The 25839-nt window shown below is 47.7% G+C and overlaps 1 protein-coding gene across 1 annotated transcript in view; it reads left to right on the top strand.

Moving 5' to 3' along the window:
• The first annotated feature begins 13 nt into the window (after positions 1-13).
• Positions 14-25839, top strand: part of MSTO1 (misato mitochondrial distribution and morphology regulator 1) — a 47925-nt gene continuing 22099 nt past the window's right edge. The window contains exons 1-3 of the mRNA XM_088465202.1: positions 14-160; positions 12663-12792; positions 12867-12939. Of these exons, the coding sequence (XP_088321328.1) occupies positions 77-160; positions 12663-12792; positions 12867-12939 (287 nt within the window). The 5' untranslated portion in view covers positions 14-76. The remainder of the gene's footprint in view (positions 161-12662; positions 12793-12866; positions 12940-25839) is intronic.

Here is a 25839-nt window from a genome sequence, read left to right on the forward strand (position 1 = left end):
ATTACAGGCTGTCACCTCACCGGTTCCGGCCTAGTCATTCTGTTAGACCTCGGTGTTTCCTTACACGTGAGCGGCCATGACCGGTTTTGGTGGCGAGGTGCTGACTTTACAGCTTGGCCATTATGCCAACTTCGTGGGGACTCACTGGTGGAACCTGCAGGTAAGGGGGGGACAGTGTATGAGGGGGGGGATAACTGTACATGGGACAGTGTATGAGGGGGGGGGATAACTGTACATGGGACAGTGTATGAGGGGGGGATAACTGTACATGGGACAGTGTATGAGGGGGGGATAACTGTACATGGGACAGTGTATGAGGGGGGGGATAACTGTACATGGGACAGTGTATGAGGGGGGGGATAACTGTACATGGGACAGTGTATGAGGGGGGGATAACTGTACATGGGACAGTGTATGAGGGGGGGATAACTGTACATGGGACAGTGTATGAGGGGGGGGATAACTGTACATGGGACAGTGTATGAGGGGGGGATAACTGTACATGGGACAGTGTATGAGGGGGGGGATAACTGTACATGGGACAGTGTATGAGGGGGGGGATAACTGTACATGGGACAGTGTATGAGGGGGGGGATAACTGTACATGGGACAGTGTATGAGGGGGGGGATAACTGTACATGGGACAGTGTATGAGGGGGGGATAACTGTACATGGGACAGTGTATGAGGGGGGGGATAACTGTACATGGGACAGTGTATGAGGGGGGGGGATAACTGTACATGGGACAGTGTATGAGGGGGGGGATAACTGTACATGGGACAGTGTATGAGGGGGGGATAACTGTACATGGGACAGTGTATGAGGGGGGGGATAACTGTACATGGGACAGTGTATGAGGGGGGGGGATAACTGTACATGGGACAGTGTATGAGGGGGGGGATAACTGTACATGGGACAGTGTATGAGGGGGGGATAACTGTACATGGGACAGTGTATGAGGGGGGGGATAACTGTACATGGGACAGTGTATGAGGGGGGGGATAACTGTACATGGGACAGTGTATGAGGGGGGGGATAACTGTACATGGGACAGTGTATGAGGGGGGGGATAACTGTACATGGGACAGTGTATGAGGGGGGGGATAACTGTACATGGGACAGTGTATGAGGGGGGGGATAACTGTACATGGGACAGTGTATGAGGGGGGGGGATAACTGTACATGGGACAGTGTATGAGGGGGGGGATAACTGTACATGGGACAGTGTATGAGGGGGGGATAACTGTACATGGGACAGTGTATGAGGGGGGGGATAACTGTACATGGGACAGTGTATGAGGGGGGGGATAACTGTACATGGGACAGTGTATGAGGGGGGGGATAACTGTACATGGGACAGTGTATGAGGGGGGGGATAACTGTACATGGGACAGTGTATGAGGGGGGGGATAACTGTACATGGGACAGTGTATGAGGGGGGGATAACTGTACATGGGACAGTGTATGAGGGGGGGGATAACTGTACATGGGACAGTGTATGAGGGGGGGGATAACTGTACATGGGACAGTGTATGAGGGGGGGGATAACTGTACATGGGACAGTGTATGAGGGGGGGGATAACTGTACATGGGACAGTGTATGAGGGGGGGGATAACTGTACATGGGACAGTGTATGAGGGGGGGGATAACTGTACATGGGACAGTGTATGAGGGGGGGGGATAACTGTACATGGGACAGTGTATGAGGGGGGGGATAACTGTACATGGGACAGTGTATGAGGGGGGGATAACTGTACATGGGACAGTGTATGAGGGGGGGGATAACTGTACATGGGACAGTGTATGAGGGGGGGGGATAACTGTACATGGGACAGTGTATGAGGGGGGGGATAACTGTACATGGGACAGTGTATGAGGGGGGGGATAACTGTACATGGGACAGTGTATGAGGGGGGGGATAACTGTACATGGGACAGTGTATGAGGGGGGGGATAACTGTACATGGGACAGTGTATGAGGGGGGGGGATAACTGTACATGGGACAGTGTATGAGGGGGGGGATAACTGTACATGGGACAGTGTATGAGGGGGGGGATAACTGTACATGGGACAGTGTATGAGGGGGGGGATAACTGTACATGGGACAGTGTATGAGGGGGGGGATAACTGTACATGGGACAGTGTATGAGGAGGGGGGGATAACTGTACATGGGACAGTGTATGAGGGGGGGGGATAACTGTACATGGGACAGTGTATGAGGGGGGGATAACTGTACATGGGACAGTGTATGAGGGGGGGATAACTGTACATGAGACAGTGTATGAGGGGGGGATAACTGTACATGGGACAGTGTATGAGGGGGGGGATAACTGTACATGAGACAGTGTATGAGGGGGGGGGATAACTGTACATGGGACAGTGTATGAGGGGGGGGATAACTGTACATGGGACAGTGTATGAGGGGGGGATAACTGTACATGGGACAGTGTATGAGGGGGGGGATAACCGTACGCGGGGACAGTGTCTGAGGGGGGGGATAACCGTACGCGGGGACAGTGTCTGAGGGGGGGGATAACCGTACGCGGGGACAGTGTCTGAGGGGGGGGATAACCGTACGCGGGGACAGTGTCTGAGGGGGGGGATAACCGTACGCGGGGACAGTGTCTGAGGGGGGGGATAACCGTACGCGGGGACAGTGTCTGAGGGGGGGGATAACCGTACGCGGGGACAGTGTCTGAGGGGGGGGATAACCGTACGCGGGGACAGTGTCTGAGGGGGGGGATAACCGTACGCGGGGACAGTGTCTGAGGGGGGGGATAACCGTACGCGGGGACAGTGTCTGAGGGGGGGGATAACCGTACGCGGGGACAGTGTCTGAGGGGGGGGATAACCGTACGCGGGGACAGTGTCTGAGGGGGGGGATAACCGTACGCGGGGACAGTGTCTGAGGGGGGGGATAACCGTACGCGGGGACAGTGTCTGAGGGGGGGGATAACCGTACGCGGGGACAGTGTCTGAGGGGGGGGATAACCGTACGCGGGGACAGTGTCTGAGGGGGGGGATAACCGTACGCGGGGACAGTGTCTGAGGGGGGGGATAACCGTACGCGGGGACAGTGTCTGAGGGGGGGGATAACCGTACGCGGGGACAGTGTCTGAGGGGGGGGATAACCGTACGCGGGGACAGTGTCTGAGGGGGGGGATAACCGTACGCGGGGACAGTGTCTGAGGGGGGGGATAACCGTACGCGGGGACAGTGTCTGAGGGGGGGGATAACCGTACGCGGGGACAGTGTCTGAGGGGGGGGATAACCGTACGCGGGGACAGTGTCTGAGGGGGGGGATAACCGTACGCGGGGACAGTGTCTGAGGGGGGGGATAACCGTACGCGGGGACAGTGTCTGAGGGGGGGGATAACCGTACGCGGGGACAGTGTCTGAGGGGGGGGGATAACCGTACGCGGGGACAGTGTCTGAGGGGGGGGGATAACCGTACGCGGGGACAGTGTCTGAGGGGGGGGGATAACCGTACGCGGGGACAGTGTCTGAGGGGGGGGGATAACCGTACGCGGGGACAGTGTCTGAGGGGGGGGGATAACCGTACGCGGGGACAGTGTCTGAGGGGGGGGGATAACCGTACGCGGGGACAGTGTCTGAGGGGGGGGGATAACCGTACGCGGGGACAGTGTCTGAGGGGGGGGATAACCGTACGCGGGGACAGTGTCTGAGGGGGGGGATAACCGTACGCGGGGACAGTGTCTGAGGGGGGGGATAACCGTACGCGGGGACAGTGTCTGAGGGGGGGGATAACCGTACGCGGGGACAGTGTCTGAGGGGGGGGATAACCGTACGCGGGGACAGTGTCTGAGGGGGGGGGATAACCGTACGCGGGGACAGTGTCTGAGGGGGGGGGATAACCGTACGCGGGGACAGTGTCTGAGGGGGGGGATAACCGTACGCGGGGACAGTGTCTGAGGGGGGGGATAACCGTACGCGGGGACAGTGTCTGAGGGGGGGGGATAACCGTACGCGGGGACAGTGTCTGAGGGGGGGGGATAACCGTACGCGGGGACAGTGTCTGAGGGGGGGGGATAACCGTACGCGGGGACAGTGTCTGAGGGGGGGGATAACCGTACGCGGGGACAGTGTCTGAGGGGGGGGATAACCGTACGCGGGGACAGTGTCTGAGGGGGGGGATAACCGTACGCGGGGACAGTGTCTGAGGGGGGGGATAACCGTACGCGGGGACAGTGTCTGAGGGGGGGGATAACCGTACGCGGGGACAGTGTCTGAGGGGGGGGATAACCGTACGCGGGGACAGTGTCTGAGGGGGGGGATAACCGTACGCGGGGACAGTGTCTGAGGGGGGGGATAACCGTACGCGGGGACAGTGTCTGAGGGGGGGGATAACCGTACGCGGGGACAGTGTCTGAGGGGGGGGATAACCGTACGCGGGGACAGTGTCTGAGGGGGGGGATAACCGTACGCGGGGACAGTGTCTGAGGGGGGGGGGAGAATAACTACACGGGGACCGTGTCTGAGGGGGGATAACTGTACTCGGGGACAGTGTTTGAGGGGGGGGATAACTGTACACGGGGACAGATTATAGGGGGTTAACTACATGGGGACAGTGTCTGTGGGGGAATAACTGTATGCTGGGACAGTGTCTGAGGAGGGGGGATAACTACACGGGGACAGTGTCTGAGGGGGGGGATAACTGTACATGGGGACTGTGTCTGAGGGGGGGGATAACTGTACACGGGGACAGTGTCTGAGGGGGGGGGTAACTGTACACGGGGACAGTGTCTTGGGGGGGGGGGGTAACTGTACATGGGGACAGTGTCTGAGGGGGGGGATATCTGAACTGTACACGGGACAGTGTCGGAGGGGGATAACTGTACACGGGGACAGTGTCGGAGGGGGATAACTGTACACGGGGACAGTGTTTGAGGGAGGATAACTACTCAGGGACAGTGTGTGAAGGGGGGATAACTGTACTGAGGGACAGTGTGTGAAGGGGGGATAACTGTACTGAGGGACAGTGTGTGAAGGGGGGATAACTGTACTCAGGGACAGTGTGTGAGGGGGGAATAACTACACGGGGACTGTGTATGAGGGGGGGATAACTGTACGCGGGGACAGTGAGGAGGGAGGATAACTACACGCTGACAGATTATAGGGGGGTTAACTACATGGGGACAGTGTCTGAGGGGGGATAACTGTACTCGGGGACAGTGTTTGGGGGGGGGGATAACTGTACACGCTGACAGATTATAGGGGGGTTAACTACATGGGGACAGTGTCTGTGGGGGAATAACTGTATGCGGGGACAGTGTCTGTGGGGGGATAACTGTATGCGGGGACAATGTCTGAGGGGGGAATAACTACATGGGACAGTGTATGAGGGGGGGATAACTGTGCAATGGACAGTTTATGAGGGGGGGATAACTGTGCAATGGACAGTTTATGAGGGGGGGATAACTGTGCAATGGACAGTTTATGAGGGGGGGATAACTGTGCAATGGACAGTTTATGAGGGGGGGATAACTGTGCAATGGACAGTTTATGAGGGGGGGATAACTGTGCAATGGACAGTTTATGAGGGGGGGATAACTGTGCAATGGACAGTTTATGAGGGGGGGATAACTGTGCAATGGACAGTGTATGAGGGGGGGATAACTGCAATGGACAGTGTATGAGGGGGGGATAACTGTGCAATGGACAGTGTGTCTGAAGGGGGGATAACTGTGCAATGGACAGTGTGTCTGAGGGGGGGGATAACTGTGCAATGGACAGTGTGTCTGAGGGGGGGGGGATAACTGTACGCGGGGTCTATGTGTGAGAGGGGTGATAACGGTGCGCGGGGACAGTGTGTGTGAGGGGGGAGGGGGGGGGTTTGGGGGACATCAATGGGCACCATTGGTGATGACCATGAATGTTACAGTAACATTCTATGGTGAACCATCGTTTGCCTCACTCGATGGCCGCTGCTGCTGGGTGTCTGGCAAGCCACAGGCTAATCAAAATCAGGGGGCAGGGCTTAGGTGGCAGGGCTTAGCGGACTGACAGTGGGCGGGGCTTAGTTCTGTCATGAGCAGAAAAGACGATCAATGGCAGAAAAGAATTGGCTCTCTGCCATCGATGGCAAACCATCGAGCATCGGTAGTAAGCCAACGATACTTGTTAACTGTTGATGGTCGATGGCCGTCCCTACGAAGTTCTTCTCAGTCTGGCTGCAGCTTCTGCACTGAGAACTAGTGATAGAAGGGACTTAAGGTGCCTACACACTTAGCGATGTGCTGACGATCCGATGTCGTGTACGATTTCCCCTGAACTCTCCCCGGCAGTCGTGAGCACGATTACGTCAAAAAAGCTGCGATTTTGATTCAAATCGTGAGATCGTGCCCCGTGCCCGATAGATTGTGAGTTTACCAAACAACACACGAGGATCCTCTCGATTGGTGGGAAATTTAAGTAATGGGATGGGCTAGCTAGGGGGTATAAAAAGCAGGCGCCATTTTAACCCTGTGCACATTCTGCTCTGCTACTAGTGAGGCTAGGTGTATACCTGCTGACCCCTGTACATTGTACTGTGCTCTGCTACTATTGAGGCTAGGTGTATACCTGCTGTACTGTGCTCTGCTACTAGTGAGGCTAGGTGAATACCTGCTGTAACCTGTACATTGTACTGTGCTCTGCTACTAGTGAGGCTAGGTGTATACCTGCTGTACTGTGCTCTGCAACTAGTGAGGCTAGGTGTATAGCTGCTGACCACTGAACATTGTACTGTGCTCTGCTACTAGTGAGGCTAGGTGTATACCTGCTGTAACCTGTACATTGTACTGTGCTCTGCTACTAGTGAGGCTAGGTGTATACCTGCTGACCCCTGTACATTGTTACTGTGCTCTGCTACTAGTGAGGCTAGGTGTATACCTGCTGACCCCTGTACATTGTACTGTGCTCTGCTACTATTGAGGCTAGGTGTATACCTGCTGTACTGTGCTCTGCTACTAGTGAGGCTAGGTGAATACCTGCTGTAACCTGTACATTGTACTGTGCTCTGCTACTAGTGAGGCTAGGTGTATACCTGCTGACCCCTGTACATTGTTACTGTGCTCTGCTACTAGTGAGGCTAGGTGTATACCTGCTGACCCTTGTACATTGCTACTGTGCTCTGCTACTAGTGAGGCTAGGTGTATACCTGCTGTCACCTGTACATTGCTACTCTGCTCTGCTACTAGTGAGGCTAGGTGTACACCTGCTCTACCCTGTACATTGTACTGTGCTCTGCTACTAGTGAGGCTAGGTGTATACCTGCTGTAACCTGTACATTGTTACTGTGCTCTGCTACTATTGAGGCTAGGTGTATACCTGCTGACCCCTGTACATTGCTACTGTGCTCTGCTACTAGTGAGGCTAGATGTATACCTGCTAACCCCTGTACATTGTTACTGTGCTCTGCTACTAGTGAGGCTAGGTGTTTACCTGCTGTAACCTGTACATTGTTACTGTGCTCTGCTACTAGTGAGGCTAGGTGTATACCTGCTGTAACCTGTACATTGTTACTGTGCTCTGCTACTAGTGAGGCTAGGTGTTTACCTGCTGTACTGTGCTCTGCTACTAGTGAGGCTAGGTGTATACCTGATGTAACCTGTACATTGTTACTGTGCTCTGCTACTAGTGAGGCTAGGTGTATACCTGCTGTAACCTGTACATTGTTACTGTGCTCTGCTACTAGTGAGGCTAGGTGTATACCTGCTGACCCCCTGTACATTGTACTGTGCTCTGCTACTAGTGAGGCTAGGTGTATACCTGCTGTAACCTGTACATTGTACTGTGCTCTGCTACTAGTGAGGCTAGGTGTATACCTGCTGACCCTTGTACATTGCTACTGTGCTCTGCTACTAGTGAGGCTAGGTGTATACCTGCTGTACATTGTTACTGTGCTCTCCTACTAGTGAGGCTAGGTGTATACCTGCTGTAACCTGTACATTGTACTGTGCTCTGCTACTAGTGAGGCTAGGTGTTTACCTGCTGTACGGTGCTCTGCTACTAGTGAGGCTAGGTGTATACCTGCTGTAACCTGTACATTGTACTGTGCTCTGCTACTAGTGAGGCTAGGTGTTTACCTGCTGTACTGTACTCTGCTACTAGTGAGGCTAGGTGTATACCTGCTGTAACCTGTACATTGTAAAAGGCAAGCCAAATACAAAGCAGAGCACAGTAGCAAAGTGTGTTGTACCTGCATTCTGTCCTGTTCCTGAATTCTGTGCTGATGGATCCCTATCAGTATAAAGTGTTGGTCGCTGAAGCTGGGGTGAAGGTGATGAAGGAGAGGGCCCAGTGAATGAGGAGAGCATGCTGGAGCAAGGAGTGACTGCAGTAAAGGGATACTCGCTCTCACATGTCCCTGCTGATGGAGATCAAGGAGAACAACCCGGACAACTACCGCATTTAACTGCGCATGGATGACGCCACCTTCCAGGAGTTGCTGAGTACGGTGACACACCCCCCCCCCCCCCCCCCCCCCATCCATAGGCAGGACACAAGGTGGCGGAGGGCAATCCCTGCTAAAGAGAGACTGGTGGCTGCCCTGAGGTACCTGGCTACAGGAAGGTCACTGGAAGACCTGAAGTTTGGGACCCTCATCTCCCCTCAGTCCTTGGGCGTCATCATTCCAGAGACCTGCAAGGCTATTGGTAAAGTGCTGCAGGACCAGTATTACAAGGTAAGGTAATATACCAATTTCACATTATGCATGTCACCAAGTTTTATCACTCCCAATAGCTAGGCTGCTGTATGCTATACGGTGGGTCAGACGCCAGATTGAACAACCCAGTACACACATGGCACAAGTACAGATTGTGGCCCCGGCTTCCAGCAATCTGTACTTGCGCCATGTGTGTAGTGACCTTATCCAATCAGCGTCATCACCACCGTATACCATAGAGCAGCACCTATTGGGAGTGATAACATTTGGTGATAGTACAGGCAAGAATAAAAAAAACAAAACTTAAAAATAACGGGTAAATGGGCAAATCTTCCTCTGACTCCAGCAGAGCGCTATAAATGATCTGGCTTGTGGGTGGGGTACTGGGTGGGGGAGTAACCTGAAACTGGGCTGGGGGCCTCACATATGCGGTTGGGGCAGGTGAATATAGAAGTAGGTCTGCAATGTAAGTTGAGTCATGTAAATTGCTATTGAGTGACCTAATTAATAGCTCGTACACGAGCCTGTGGAAATTTTCTTAGTTGGGTGGTCATCCATTTTACACATTCTACTGTTAATATGCGCTGTGAAATTGTCTGTCATACGGCGGTTTCTGAAGGATGCGTTCTGCTTGTTGAAGATATGTCCTCCTGTTCTGAGTACTGCTGCTGCTTTTTCCCGTTTTTTTTTTTTTTTTTTTTTCTCGTTGGGGAGGTGCGGAACATGATGGGGGGGAGTGTTGACTGCTTGTTGGCATTGGGGAAGAATATTCCACCTCGCTGTCCCCGATCAAACTTTGGTCCGGCGTGGAAGACATATCAGGCACTTGGGTGGAAGTCTATATAGGAGAAAAAAATATTATTGTCATGTTTTAACCCATTTTTCCAAACACCGTGGATGAGTGGAAGAGCATCGCTGAAGAGTTTGAACAACGTTGGAATTTCCCTAACTGTGACTTTTGTTTGTGGATGTTGGCAAGAATGGCCGTGCTTCAGATGGTGGGTCCTTCAAACAGACGCCATTCTACCAGAGACTCGCCAACAAAACCCTCAACTTGCCCGTCACTGGACGAGACACTTTCTGCAAAGAAAGACTACCCAACGAGGACCAGTCACAGCTAGACCAGAAGATGCCGGACATCCGGAGGACATTGCCGAGTTTACATCAGTGTCTGCACCTCCAATTTCAACAACATCGACCGCACGTGCCATAGAAGTGAGGGAGGAGTATATGGCCTATTTCAACGGACCAGGTGCGGTGCCAAGGCAGGAGGACTGTCTGAGATAACTGACTAAAGTGGACATTTGGAATTATTCTAAAAAAGAGAGTTTTTGGTTTATGAACTGTGTTGCAACGTACCAAAATCTCCTCAGACGGTCCACTCACTTCTGCCACCTCCTCTTCTCCCTCTCGCTCGGCCATCAGGACGACGGACTGGCGTTGTGGCTCCTGATCGCCGATGAAGCTCATCAAATTATAGTACCACAGCGTTGGATGATGCACATCGTCGGTGCCCGCTCCGGACCTTTTTGAATCGTCCACTTTCTTCTTCTCCTTGATGTAGACCGTACGCAGGTTCTGGATTTTGTGGCGTTCTGTTTTCAGATCAGCATCCGCAATGAACTTTTTAGTGTACTCCAACAACACCTCTAAAGCGGCCAATTTCTGAGACTTATTATGGTATTGTCTACGGCTTATCCGCCAGAGACATTCTTCTGACTGTAGGATCTCCAGGAAACCAGTCACAAAATCGCTCCCACTATCCATAGACATCCCTAGGAAGAATAAATAATAAGGACATAGAAATATTTAAGTATTATTGTAAATAGTTTTGTGATTTTTTTTTTTTTTTTTTTAATGTTTGTTAGAATGTTTTTTAACAGGATTTTAATGTTTGTTATGGTATTGTGATATGTTTTTCTTTTACAGGAATGTAATGTCTTTTTTTTTTAATTTGTTTTTTACAGGTTTTTAATGTTTCTGTTTTATATTATAACATCATAAACCAATATATTACAGCAACATAAACAAAAAGGTATTTGATTATGCTGTTGTAATAGAATTGTTTGTAATGTATTTATTTATCTTGTAATATATTTGTGTTGGAAACTTTCATATACTTGAGTGTTTTCTAGTTATTAGGTAGCACGTGACATTGGTGGCCAGCAAGTGGGTAGCGCACATTGGTGGGCATGGGAGGTTGATGCATGACCCAGCCACCGCCCGCCTCATTCCAGCGGGCGGTGGCTGGGTCATGGATTTATAGGTGGGTGGCACACATTGGTTGGTAGGTGGGTGGCACACCTGTGGGCAGTGGGGTTGCCTTAATACAGTACCAATAGTCACCAAAGTTCTGCAATCCAGACTTCAGTGAGCAGGAAGTCCACTCGGGCTTGCGTGAGCTGTGACCCTACCACAGGGTCTCCTCACAAGCCTGATGGTTGCGATAATCGTGACCATCGCCAGGCCGCCTACAAAAGCTGTGAGTGGTCACCCACAGCTTAGCGAACGGGCTGGAGGCCGAAAAAAAAAAAAAAAAAATACCCGCTCTGAATCAGGCTATAAGTCACTTGTGGTCAAGCATGGATATCCTTAAAACCTGGACTGTTAGGGTTCCCTGAGGACTGAGATAAATTGTCTTAGATCCTTGTATCATACTTGCATACTCTAACGAAACGGTTGAGAGCCTCCTGAAAGTCCAGTGGCGCTCCCGACCCCTTGGAAAAGCAGGCAAGTCTACCGGCCATCTGCCTTACCGTCCCCCCCATGGACCCCCTTCCAGCTCCCAGACAAATCCCCACAGCAGGAGGGGATGACGCGGTTCGTTCTGAATCGCGTCTTCGGTACCCCGCCCCCTGCGTCACAATGCCTGTAAACTTGGCATTGTGTAGCAGTGAGGGGGCCAAAATTACACAGTTGTGTTGCACACCCTGATCCGCTACTAATGAAGGGTGATGTCCCCAGCTATGCCACCCCACCCACGCTATGCCAACCTGGCTGCTTTCTCCCAGAGGCAAGCATGTCTTCTATAACTAGTTCTCAATGTAGAAGCTGCAGCCAGACTAAGTGGTGCCAACCATCAATGGTACAATAATCTATGGTGAACCATCGAAGGTCATCACTGATGGTGTCAATGATAAGGGTGTGGGGGTGTTTAGGGGGAGGGGAGGCAGTGGTGTGGAGGGTGGGATGTGTGGGGGGTGTTTAGGGGGAGGGGAGGCAGTAGTGGGATGTGTGGCGGTGTTTAGGAGGAGGGGAGGCAGTGGTGTGGAGGGTGGGATGTGTGGGGGTGTTTAGGAGGAGGGGAGGCAGTGGTGTGGAGGGTGGGATGTATGGGGGTGTTTAGGAGGAGGGGAGGCAGTGGTGTGGAGGGTGGGATGTGGGGGTGGTTAGGAGTGGAGGCAGTGGTATGGGGGGTGGTGTGGAGGATGGGAGGCAGTGGTGTGGAGGATGGGATATGTGGGGGGTGGTTAGGAGGAGGGGAGGCAGTGGTGTGGAGGATGGGATATGTGGGGGGTGGTTAGGAGGAGGGAAGGCAGTGGTGTGGAGGATGGGATATGTGGGGGGTGGTTAGGAGGAGGGGAGGCAGTGGTGTGGAGGGTGGGATGTGTGGGGGGTGGTTAGGAGGAGGGGAGGCAGTGGTGTGGAGGGTGGTTAGGAGGAGAGGAGGCAGTGGTATGGGGGGGTGGTTAGATGGGTGGTGGTAGGAGGAGGGGAGGCAGTGGTGTGGGGGGTGGTTAGGAGGAGGGGAGGCAGTGGTATGGGGGGGGTGGTTAGGAGGAGGGGAGGCAGTGGTATCGGGGGGTGGTTAGGAGGAGGGGAGGCAGTGGTATCGGGGGGTGGTTAGGAGGAGGGGAGGCAGTGGTATGGGGGGGTGGTTAGGAGGAGGGGAGGCAGTGGTGTGACATAGTTCCCTGGTGATAGTGGTGTCACTAATTATAGAGAGCGGGTAAGTGTCACAGGTGGGTTCCCTGAGTGTTGTTCTTCCTCAGGAGGCGGCGCTGTCCCCCTGGTCACACAGACCGGACCCAGAGATCTCCAGCGACATCATGTTTCGGCGCGGTTTGACGCAACACGGGGTGGAGACCTACACGCCGCGTCTTATTGTCCTGGATATAAAAGGTGAGTGGGATAGAATGGGCTGGCGCTGTGATAAAGGGGGGTCCTCACTGCTCACTCCTCTCCTCGTGTTGTAGGGAGTCTCCGTTCAGTGAGAGAAGAAGGCTGTTTGTATGACACCCACGAGACGATGCACGTCACCCCGGCATGGTGAGTGCTTACTGCTGGTATGTGGGTGAGGGGATGCTGGCAGCTAGACCCCTGTTACTGAGTGTATAGAGGGAGAGATATCACCAGGTGACAGTGACTGATGTACAGGACTCTTATAGAGACACAATAGGTGACTGTATTATACTATTACCTGATAGTGATGTATATAGCCTAGGTAGTGTGAGCCAGGATTACTGAGTGTATAGAGAGAGATATCACCAGGTGACAGTGACTGATGTACAGGACTCTTATAGAGACACAATAGGTGACTGTATTATACTATTACCTGATAGTGATGTATATAGCCTAGGTAGTGTGAGCCAGGATTACTGAGTGTATAGAGGGAGAGATATCACCAGGTGACAGTGACTGATGTACAGGACTCTTATAGAGACACAATAGGTGACTGTATTATACTATTACCTGATAGTGATGTATATAGCCTAGGTAGTGTGATCCAGGATTACTGAGTGTATAGGGGGAGAGATATCACCAGGTGACAGTGACTGATGTACAGGACTCTTATAGAGACACAATAGGTGACTGTATTATACTATTACCTGATAGTGATGTATATAGCCTAGGTAGTGTGATCCAGGATTACTGAGTGTATAGAGGAGAGATATCACCAGGTGACAGTGACTGATGTACAGGGCTCTTATAGAGACACAATAGGTGACTGTATTATACTATTACCTGATAGTGATGTATATAGCCTAGGTAGTGTGATCCAGGATTACTGAGTGTATAGAGAGATATCACCAGGTGACAGTGACTGATGTACAGGACTCTTATAGAGACACAATAGGTGACTGTATTATACTATTACCTGATAGTGATGTATATAGCCTAGGTAGTGTGATCCAGGATTACTGAGTGTATAGGGGGAGAGATATCACCAGGTGACAGTGACTGATGTACAGGACTCTTATAGAGACACAATAGGTGACTGTATTATACTATTACCTGATAGTGATGTATATAGCCTAGGTAGTGTGAGCCAGGATTACTGAGTGTATAGAGGAGAGATATCACCAGGTGACAGTGACTGATGTACAGGACTCTTATAGAGACACAATAGGTGACTGTATTATACTATTACCTGATAGTGATGTATATAGCCTAGGTAGTGTGAGCCAGGATTACTGAGTGTATAGAGGAGAGATATCACCAGGTGACAGTGACTGATGTACAGGACTCTTATAGAGACACAATAGGTGACTGTATTATACTATTACCTGATAGTGATGTATATAGCCTAGGTAGTGTGATCCAGGATTACTGAGTGTATAGAGGAGAGATATCACCAGGTGACAGTGACTGATGTACAGGACTCTTATAGAGACACAATAGGTGACTGTATTATACTATTACCTGATAGTGATGTATATAGCCTAGGTAGTGTGAGCCAGGATTACTGAGTGTATAGAGGGAGATATCACCAGGTGACAGTGACTGATGTACAGGACTCTTATAGAGACACAATAGGTGACTGTATTATACTATTACCTGATAGTGATGTATATAGCCTAGGTAGTGTGATCCAGGATTACTGAGTGTATAGAGAGATATCACCAGGTGACAGTGACTGATGTACAGGACTCTTATAGAGACACAATAGGTGACTGTATTATACTATTACCTGATAGTGATGTATATAGCCTAGGTAGTGTGATCCAGGATTACTGAGTGTATAGAGGAGAGATATCACCAGGTGACAGTGACTGATGTACAGGACTCTTATAGAGACACAATAGGTGACTGTATTATACTATTACCTGATAGTGATGTATATAGCCTAGGTAGTGTGATCCAGGATTACTGAGTGTATAGAGAGATATCACCAGGTGACAGTGACTGATGTACAGGACTCTTATAGAGACACAATAGGTGACTGTATTATACTATTACCTGATAGTGATGTATATAGCCTAGGTAGTGTGAGCCAGGATTACTGACTGTATAGAGGAGAGATATCACCAGGTGACAGTGACTGATGTACAGGACTCTTATAGAGACACAATAGGTGACTGTATTATACTATTACCTGATAGTGATGTATATAGCCTAGGTAGTGTGAGCCAGGATTACTGAGTGTATAGAGGGAGAGATATCACCAGGTGACAGTGACTGATGTACAGGACTCTTATAGAGACACAATAGGTGACTGTATTATACTATTACCTGATAGTGATGTATATAGCCTAGGTAGTGTGATCCAGGATTACTGAGTGTATAGAGGAGAGATATCACCAGGTGACAGTGACTGATGTACAGGACTCTTATAGAGACACAATAGGTGACTGTATTATACTATTACCTGATAGTGATGTATATAGCCTAGGTAGTGTGATCCAGGAGTACTGAGTGTATAGAGAGAGATATCACCAGGTGACAGTGACTGATGTACAGGACTCTTATAGAGACACAATAGGTGACTGTATTATACTATTACCTGATAGTGATGTATATAGCCTAGGTAGTGTGATCCAGGATTACTGAGTGTATAGAGGAGAGATATCACCAGGTGACAGTGACTGATGTACAGGACTCTTATAGAGACACAATAGGTGACTGTATTATACTATTACCTGATAGTGATGTATATAGCCTAGGTAGTGTGAGCCAGGATTACTGAGTGTATAGAGAGATATCACCAGGTGACAGTGACTGATGTACAGGGCTCTTATAGAGACACAATAGGTGACTGTATTATACTATTACCTGATAGTGATGTATATAGCCTAGGTAGTGTGAGCCAGGATTACTGAGTGTATAGAGAGATATCACCAGGTGACAGTGACTGATGTACAGGACTCTTATAGAGACACAATAGGTGACTGTATTATACTATTACCTGATAGTGATGTATATAGCCTAGGTAGTGTGAGCCAGGATTACTGAGTGTATAGAGAGATATCACCAGGTGACAGTGACTGATGTACAGGACTCTTATAGAGACACAATAGGTGACTGTATTATACTATTACCTGATAGTGATGTATATAGCCTAGGTAGTGTGAGCCAGGATTACTGAGTGTATAGAGAGATATCACCAGGTGACAGTGACTGATGTACAGGACTCTTATAGAGACACAATAGGTGACTGTATTATACTATTACCTGATAGTGATGTATATAGCCTAGGTAGTGTGAGCCAGGATTACTGAGTGTATAGAGAGATATCACCAGGTGACAGTGACTGATGTACAGGACTCTTATAGAGACACAATAGGTGACTGTATTATACTATTACCTGATAGTGATGTATATAGCCTAGGTAGTGTGAGCCAGGATTACTGAGTGTATAGAGAGATATCACCAGGTGACAGTGACTGATGTACAGGACTCTTATAGAGACACAATAGGTGACTGTATTATACTATTACCTGATAGTGATGTATATAGCCTAGGTAGTGTGAGCCAGGATTACTGAGTGTATAGAGGAGAGATATCACCAGGTGACAGTGACTGATGTACAGGACTCTTATAGAGACACAATAGGTGACTGTATTATACTATTACCTGATAGTGATGTATATAGCCTAGGTAGTGTGAGCCAGGATTACTGAGTGTATAGAGAGATATCACCAGGTGACAGTGACTGATGTACAGGACTCTTATAGAGACACAATAGGTGACTGTATTATACTATTACCTGATAGTGATGTATATAGCCTAGGTAGTGTGAGCCAGGATTACTGAGTGTATAGAGGAGAGATATCACCAGGTGACAGTGACTGATGTACAGGACTCTTATAGAGACACAATAGGTGACTGTATTATACTATTACCTGATAGTGATGTATATAGCCTAGGTAGTGTGAGCCAGGATTACTGAGTGTATAGAGGAGAGATATCACCAGGTGACAGTGACTGATGTACAGGACTCTTATAGAGACACAATAGGTGACTGTATTATACTATTACCTGATAGTGATGTATATAGCCTAGGTAGTGTGAGCCAGGATTACTGAGTGTATAGAGGAGAGATATCACCAGGTGACAGTGACTGATGTACAGGACTCTTATAGAGACACAATAGGTGACTGTATTATACTATTACCTGATAGTGATGTATATAGCCTAGGTAGTGTGAGCCAGGATTACTGAGTGTATAGAGGAGAGATATCACCAGGTGACAGTGACTGATGTACAGGACTCTTATAGAGACACAATAGGTGACTGTATTATACTATTACCTGATAGTGATGTATATAGCCTAGGTAGTGTGAGCCAGGATTACTGAGTGTATAGAGGAGAGATATCACCAGGTGACAGTGACTGATGTACAGGACTCTTATAGAGACACAATAGGTGACTGTATTATACTATTACCTGATAGTGATGTATATAGCCTAGGTAGTGTGAGCCAGGATTACTGAGTGTATAGAGGAGAGATATCACCAGGTGACAGTGACTGATGTACAGGACTCTTATAGAGACACAATAGGTGACTGTATTATACTATTACCTGATAGTGATGTATATAGCCTAGGTAGTGTGAGCCAGGATTACTGAGTGTATAGAGGGAGAGATATCACCAGGTGACAGTGACTGATGTACAGGGACTCTTATAGAGACACAATAGGTGACTGTATTATACTATTACCTGATAGTGATGTATATAGCCTAGGTAGTGTGATCCAGGATTACTGAGTGTATAGAGGGAGAGATATCACCAGGTGACAGTGACTGATGTACAGGACTCTTATAGAGACACAATAGGTGACTGTATTATACTATTACCTGATAGTGATGTATATAGCCTAGGTGGTAGTGTGATCCAGGATTACTGAGTGTATAGAGGAGAGATATCACCAGGTGACAGTGACTGATGTACAGGACTCTTATAGAGACACAATAGGTGACTGTATTATACTATTACCTGATAGTGATGTATATAGCCTAGGTAGTGTGAGCCAGGATTACTGAGTGTATAGAGGAGAGATATCACCAGGTGACAGTGACTGATGTACAGGACTCTTATAGAGACACAATAGGTGACTGTATTATACTATTACCTGATAGTGATGTATATAGCCTAGGTAGTGTGAGCCAGGATTACTGAGTGTATAGAGGAGAGATATCACCAGGTGACAGTGACTGATGTACAGGACTCTTATAGAGACACAATAGGTGACTGTATTATACTATTACCTGATAGTGATGTATATAGCCTAGGTAGTGTGAGCCAGGATTACTGAGTGTATAGAGAGATATCACCAGGTGACAGTGACTGATGTACAGGACTCTTATAGAGACACAATAGGTGACTGTATTATACTATTACCTGATAGTGATGTATATAGCCTAGGTAGTGTGATCCAGGATTACTGAGTGTATAGAGGAGAGATATCACCAGGTGACAGTGACTGATGTACAGGACTCTTATAGAGACACAATAGGTGACTGTATTATACTATTACCTGATAGTGATGTATATAGCCTAGGTAGTGTGATCCAGGATTACTGAGTGTATAGAGGAGAGATATCACCAGGTGACAGTGACTGATGTACAGGACTCTTATAGAGACACAATAGGTGACTGTATTATACTATTACCTGATAGTGATGTATATAGCCTAGGTAGTGTGATCCAGGATTACTGAGTGTATAGAGGGAGAGATATCACCAGGTGACAGTGACTGATGTACAGGACTCTTATAGAGACACAATAGGTGACTGTATTATACTATTACCTGATAGTGATGTATATAGCCTAGGTAGTGTGATCCAGGATTACTGAGTGTATAGAGGGAGAGATATCACCAGGTGACAGTGACTGATGTACAGGACTCTTATAGAGACACAATAGGTGACTGTATTATACTATTACCTGATAGTGATGTATATAGCCTAGGTAGTGTGATCCAGGATTACTGAGTGTATAGAGGAGAGATATCACCAGGTGACAGTGACTGATGTACAGGACTCTTATAGAGACACAATAGGTGACTGTATTATACTATTACCTGATAGTGATGTATATAGCCTAGGTAGTGTGATCCAGGATTACTGAGTGTATAGAGGAGAGATATCACCAGGTGACAGTGACTGATGTACAGGACTCTTATAGAGACACAATAGGTGACTGTATTATACTATTACCTGATAGTGATGTATATAGCCTAGGTAGTGTGAGCCAGGATTACTGAGTGTATAGAGGAGAGATATCACCAGGTGACAGTGACTGATGTACAGGACTCTTATAGAGACACAATAGGTGACTGTATTATACTATTACCTGATAGTGATGTATATAGCCTAGGTAGTGTGAGCCAGGATTACTGAGTGTATAGAGGGAGAGATATCACCAGGTGACAGTGACTGATGTACAGGACTCTTATAGAGACACAATAGGTGACTGTATTATACTATTACCTGATAGTGATGTATATAGCCTAGGTAGTGTGAGCCAGGATTACTGAGTGTATAGAGAGAGATATCACCAGGTGACAGTGACTGATGTACAGGGCTCTTATAGAGACACAATAGGTGACTGTATTATACTATTACCTGATAGTGATGTATATAGCCTAGGTAGTGTGAGCCAGGATTACTGAGTGTATAGAGGAGAGATATCACCAGGTGACAGTGACTGATGTACAGGACTCTTATAGAGACACAATAGGTGACTGTATTATTCTATTACCTGATAGTGATGTATATAGCCTAGGTAGTGTGAGCCAGGATTACTGAGTGTATAGAGGAGAGATATCACCAGGTGACAGTGACTGATGTACAGGACTCTTATAGAGACACAATAGGTGACTGTATTATACTATTACCTGATAGTGATGTATATAGCCTAGGTAGTGTGAGCCAGGATTACTGAGTGTATAGAGGGAGAGATATCACCAGGTGACAGTGACTGATGTACAGGACTCTTATAGAGACACAATAGGTGACTGTATTATACTATTACCTGATAGTGATGTATATAGCCTAGGTAGTGTGAGCCAGGATTACTGAGTGTATAGAGAGATATCACCAGGTGACAGTGACTGATGTACAGGACTCTTATAGAGACACAATAGGTGACTGTATTATACTATTACCTGATAGTGATGTATATAGCCTAGGTAGTGTGATCCAGGATTACTGAGTGTATAGAGAGATATCACCAGGTGACAGTGACTGATGTACAGGACTCTTATAGAGACACAATAGGTGACTGTATTATACTATTACCTGATAGTGATGTATATAGCCTAGGTAGTGTGAGCCAGGATTACTGAGTGTATAGAGGAGAGATATCACCAGGTGACAGTGACTGATGTACAGGACTCTTATAGAGACACAATAGGTGACTGTATTATACTATTACCTGATAGTGATGTATATAGCCTAGGTAGTGTGATCCAGGATTACTGAGTGTATAGAGAGAGAGATATCACCAGGTGACAGTGACTGATGTACAGGACTCTTATAGAGACACAATAGGTGACTGTATTATACTATTACCTGATAGTGATGTATATAGCCTAGGTAGTGTGAGCCAGGATTACTGAGTGTATAGAGGAGAGATATCACCAGGTGACAGTGACTGATGTACAGGACTCTTATAGAGACACAATAGGTGACTGTATTATACTATTACCTGATAGTGATGTATATAGCCTAGGTAGTGTGATCCAGGATTACTGAGTGTATAGAGGAGAGATATCACCAGGTGACAGTGACTGATGTACAGGACTCTTATAGAGACACAATAGGTGACTGTATTATACTATTACCTGATAGTGATGTATATAGCCTAGGTAGTGTGAGCCAGGATTACTGAGTGTATAGAGGAGAGATATCACCAGGTGACAGTGACTGATGTACAGGACTCTTATAGAGACACAATAGGTGACTGTATTATACTATTACCTGATAGTGATGTATATAGCCTAGGTAGTGTGAGCCAGGATTACTGAGTGTATAGAGGAGAGATATCACCAGGTGACAGTGACTGATGTACAGGGCTCTTATAGAGACACAATAGGTGACTGTATTATACTATTACCTGATAGTGATGTATATAGCCTAGGTAGTGTGAGCCAGGATTACTGAGTGTATAGAGGGAGAGATATCACCAGGTGACAGTGACTGATGTACAGGACTCTTATAGAGACACAATAGGTGACTGTATTATACTATTACCTGATAGTGATGTATATAGCCTAGGTAGTGTGAGCCAGGATTACTGAGTGTATAGAGGGAGAGATATCACCAGGTGACAGTGACTGATGTACAGGACTCTTATAGAGACACAATAGGTGACTGTATTATACTATTACCTGATAGTGATGTATATAGCCTAGGTAGTGTGAGCCAGGATTACTGAGTGTATAGAGGAGAGATATCACCAGGTGACAGTGACTGATGTACAGGACTCTTATAGAGACACAATAGGTGACTGTATTATACTATTACCTGATAGTGATGTATATAGCCTAGGTAGTGTGAGCCAGGATTACTGAGTGTATAGAGAGATATCACCAGGTGACAGTGACTGATGTACAGGACTCTTATAGAGACACAATAGGTGACTGTATTATACTATTACATGATAGTGATGTATATAGCCTAGGTAGTGTGAGCCAGGATTACTGAGTGTATAGAGGAGAGATATCACCAGGTGACAGTGACTGATGTACAGGACTCTTATAGAGACACAATAGGTGACTGTATTATACTATTACATGATAGTGATGTATATAGCCTAGGTAGTGTGATCCAGGATTACTGAGTGTATAGAGGAGAGATATCACCAGGTGACAGTGACTGATGTACAGGACTCTTATAGAGACACAATAGGTGACTGTATTATACTATTACCTGATAGTGATGTATATAGCCTAGGTAGTGTGATCCAGGATTACTGAGTGTATAGAGGAGAGATATCACCAGGTGACAGTGACTGATGTACAGGACTCTTATAGAGACACAATAGGTGACTGTATTATACTATTACCTGATAGTGATGTATATAGCCTAGGTAGTGTGATCCAGGATTACTGAGTGTATAGAGGGAGAGATATCACCAGGTGACAGTGACTGATGTACAGGACTCTTATAGAGACACAATAGGTGACTGTATTATACTATTACCTGATAGTGATGTATATAGCCTAGGTAGTGTGATCCAGGATTACTGAGTGTATAGAGAGATATCACCAGGTGACAGTGACTGATGTACAGGACTCTTATAGAGACACAATAGGTGACTGTATTATACTATTACCTGATAGTGATGTATATAGCCTAGGTAGTGTGATCCAGGATTACTGAGTGTATAGAGAGATATCACCAGGTGACAGTGACTGATGTACAGGACTCTTATAGAGACACAATAGGTGACTGTATTATACTATTACCTGATAGTGATGTATATAGCCTAGGTAGTGTGATCCAGGATTACTGAGTGTATAGAGGAGAGATATCACCAGGTGACAGTGACTGATGTACAGGACTCTTATAGAGACACAATAGGTGACTGTATTATACTATTACCTGATAGTGATGTATATAGCCTAGGTAGTGTGATCCAGGATTACTGAGTGTATAGAGGAGAGATATCACCAGGTGACAGTGACTGATGTACAGGACTCTTATAGAGACACAATAGGTGACTGTATTATACTATTACCTGATAGTGATGTATATAGCCTAGGTAGTGTGATCCAGGATTACTGAGTGTATAGAGGAGAGATATCACCAGGTGACAGTGACTGATGTACAGGACTCTTATAGAGACACAATAGGTGACTGTATTATACTATTACCTGATAGTGATGTATATAGCCTAGGTAGTGTGAGCCAGGATTACTGAGTGTATAGAGAGATATCACCAGGTGACAGTGACTGATGTACAGACCTCTTATAGAGACACAATAGGTGACTGTATTATACTATTACCTGATAGTGATGTATATAGCCTAGGTAGTGTGAGCCAGGATTACTGAGTGTATAGAGGGAGAGATATCACCAGGTGACAGTGACTGATGTACAGGACTCTTATAGAGACACAATAGGTGACTGTATTATACTATTACCTGATAGTGATGTATATAGCCTAGGTAGTGTGATCCAGGATTACTGAGTGTATAGGGGGAGAGATATCACCAGGTGACAGTGACTGATGTACAGGACTCTTATAGAGACACAATAGGTGACTGTATTATACTATTACCTGATAGTGATGTATATAGCCTAGGTAGTGTGATCCAGGATTACTGAGTGTATAGAGAGATATCACCAGGTGACAGTGACTGATGTACAGGACTCTTATAGAGACACAATAGGTGACTGTATTATACTATTACCTGATAGTGATGTATATAGCCTAGGTAGTGTGATCCAGGATTACTGAGTGTATAGAGGGAGAGATATCACCAGGTGACAGTGACTGATGTACAGGACTCTTATAGAGACACAATAGGTGACTGTATTATACTATTACCTGATAGTGATGTATATAGCCTAGGTAGTGTGATCCAGGATTACTGAGTGTATAGAGAGATATCACCAGGTGACAGTGACTGATGTACAGGACTCTTATAGAGACACAATAGGTGACTGTATTATACTATTACCTGATAGTGATGTATATAGCCTAGGTAGTGTGATCCAGGATTACTGAGTGTATAGAGGGAGAGATATCACCAGGTGACAGTGACTGATGTACAGGACTCTTATAGAGACACAATAGGTGACTGTATTATACTATTACCTGATAGTGATGTATATAGCCTAGGTAGTGTGATCCAGGATTACTGAGTGTATAGAGAGATATCACCAGGTGACAGTGACTGATGTACAGGACTCTTATAGAGACACAATAGGTGACTGTATTATACTATTACCTGATAGTGATGTATATAGCCTAGGTAGTGTGAGCCAGGATTACTGAGTGTATAGAGGAGAGATATCACCAGGTGACTGTGACTGATGTACAGGACTCTTATAGAGACACAATAGGTGACTGTATTATACTATTACCTGATAGTGATGTATATAGCCTAGGTAGTGTGAGCCAGGATTACTGAGTGTATAGAGAGATATCACCAGGTGACAGTGACTGATGTACAGGACTCTTATAGAGACACAATAGGTGACTGTATTATACTATTACCTGATAGTGATGTATATAGCCTAGGTAGTGTGATCCAGGATTACTGAGTGTATAGAGGAGAGATATCACCAGGTGACAGTGACTGATGTACAGGGCTCTTATAGAGACACAATAGGTGACTGTATTATACTATTACCTGATAGTGATGTATATAGCCTAGGTAGTGTGATCCAGGATTACTGAGTGTATAGAGGAGAGATATCACCAGGTGACAGTGACTGATGTACAGGACTCTTATAGAGACACAATAGGTGACTGTATTATACTATTACCTGATAGTGATGTATATAGCCTAGGTAGTGTGAGCCAGGATTACTGAGTGTATAGTGTCACACGCCGGCTTGGAGACCCCAGAATCAGACCCGTCGCTTACCTGTGCGGGCGCTGACCCGCGCTGTCTTCCGGCTCCCGCGCTGTACGCTGTTGTCCTCTGGAGGGTCCCGCTGCTGCGCTGCTCCCACGCCGGCTGCTGCTCACCGCTGGTCCCCGCTGACTACCTCCAGGAAGCGCTGTCCTCCGGTCCATGGGCGCGGCCATCTTGGATTGCCCATGTGACCCCACTTCCACCAATGAGGAGCCTTCTTCTCTCTCAGCCTGTCAGCTCCCAGTGTCCACTATAAAAGGATCCCCAATGCTCACACAAGTTGCCAGTGCAACTAGTTTCTTAGTTTAGCTAAGTAGCCTTCCCACTGCGCTCCAGCCGCTCCACGTAGCCTCTCAGCTACCAACGTCTACCCACGGCTATCCAGCCGCTCCACGTAGCCACTCAGCTGCCAACGTCTACCCACGGCTATCCAGCCGCTCCACGTAGCCACTCAGCTGCCAACGTCTACCCACGGCTATCCAGCCGCTCCACGTAGCCACTCAGCTGCCAACATCTACCCACGGCTATCCAGCCGCTCCACGCAGCTTCCTAGCTATCTCGTTACTGCCGCATTCCTCAAACCCCTGTCAGTTCGCTGCACCCTCTCATGCGGAGAAACTTCATTAAGCCAAGCCTCCTCCAGCGAGCGTCTGCGCCAAATAATACAGATCCAAGGCCCAGTCCGGGAACACAGCTCCTAAATTCCACGGTTGTGACAGTTTGCACTGGCCAGATGGACTCGGCAAGTGGTCAAGGATCTGGGATAGAAGCCTCGCAGGATGTACTATCCTGTCTGGAAAGACAGGAGACCTCTCAGGCTCAGCTGATCCAATTTATCCAAGATATGTCGTCACGCCTGGACAACATCCAGTCCTTACTGGCTCATCCCGCTCCCGCTGGCTCCCAAGCCGCCTCTCCTCCTGTGGTGTCACCTGCTCCTCCGGTTCTACCTCCTGCTCGTCTTCAGCTCTCCCCTCCGAGCAAGTTCGATGGCAACCCCAAATTATGCAGGTTTTTTTTTAAATCAATGCGAAATCCAATTCGAGCTACAATCCGCCAACTTTCCGACGGCCAGAACCAGGGTGGCATATATCATCTCTCTACTCTCTGGTCAAGCACTCGATTGGGTCTCGTCCCTTTGGGAGAAGTCGGACCCCCTGCTCTCCAACTACCCCGAATTTGTTGCTACATTTCGCAAAATCTTTGATGAACCCGGAAGAACCACCTCCGCATCAGCTGATATTCTACGCCTCCGTCAGGGCAGCAGGACCGTCGGCCAATACGTAGTCCAGTTCCAGACTCTGGCTTCAGAAGTCAATTGGAACGAGGATGCCCTCATCGCTGCCTTCTGGAGTGGCCTCCCTGAACGGCTCAAAGACGACCTAGCTTCTCGTGACCTTCCAACCAGTTTGGA

The sequence above is a fragment of the Taudactylus pleione genome, unplaced genomic scaffold (assembly GCF_031769625.1).
Source record: "Taudactylus pleione unplaced genomic scaffold, aTauple2 ptg001907l, whole genome shotgun sequence".
NCBI classification, from domain to species: domain Eukaryota; kingdom Metazoa; phylum Chordata; class Amphibia; order Anura; family Myobatrachidae; genus Taudactylus; species Taudactylus pleione.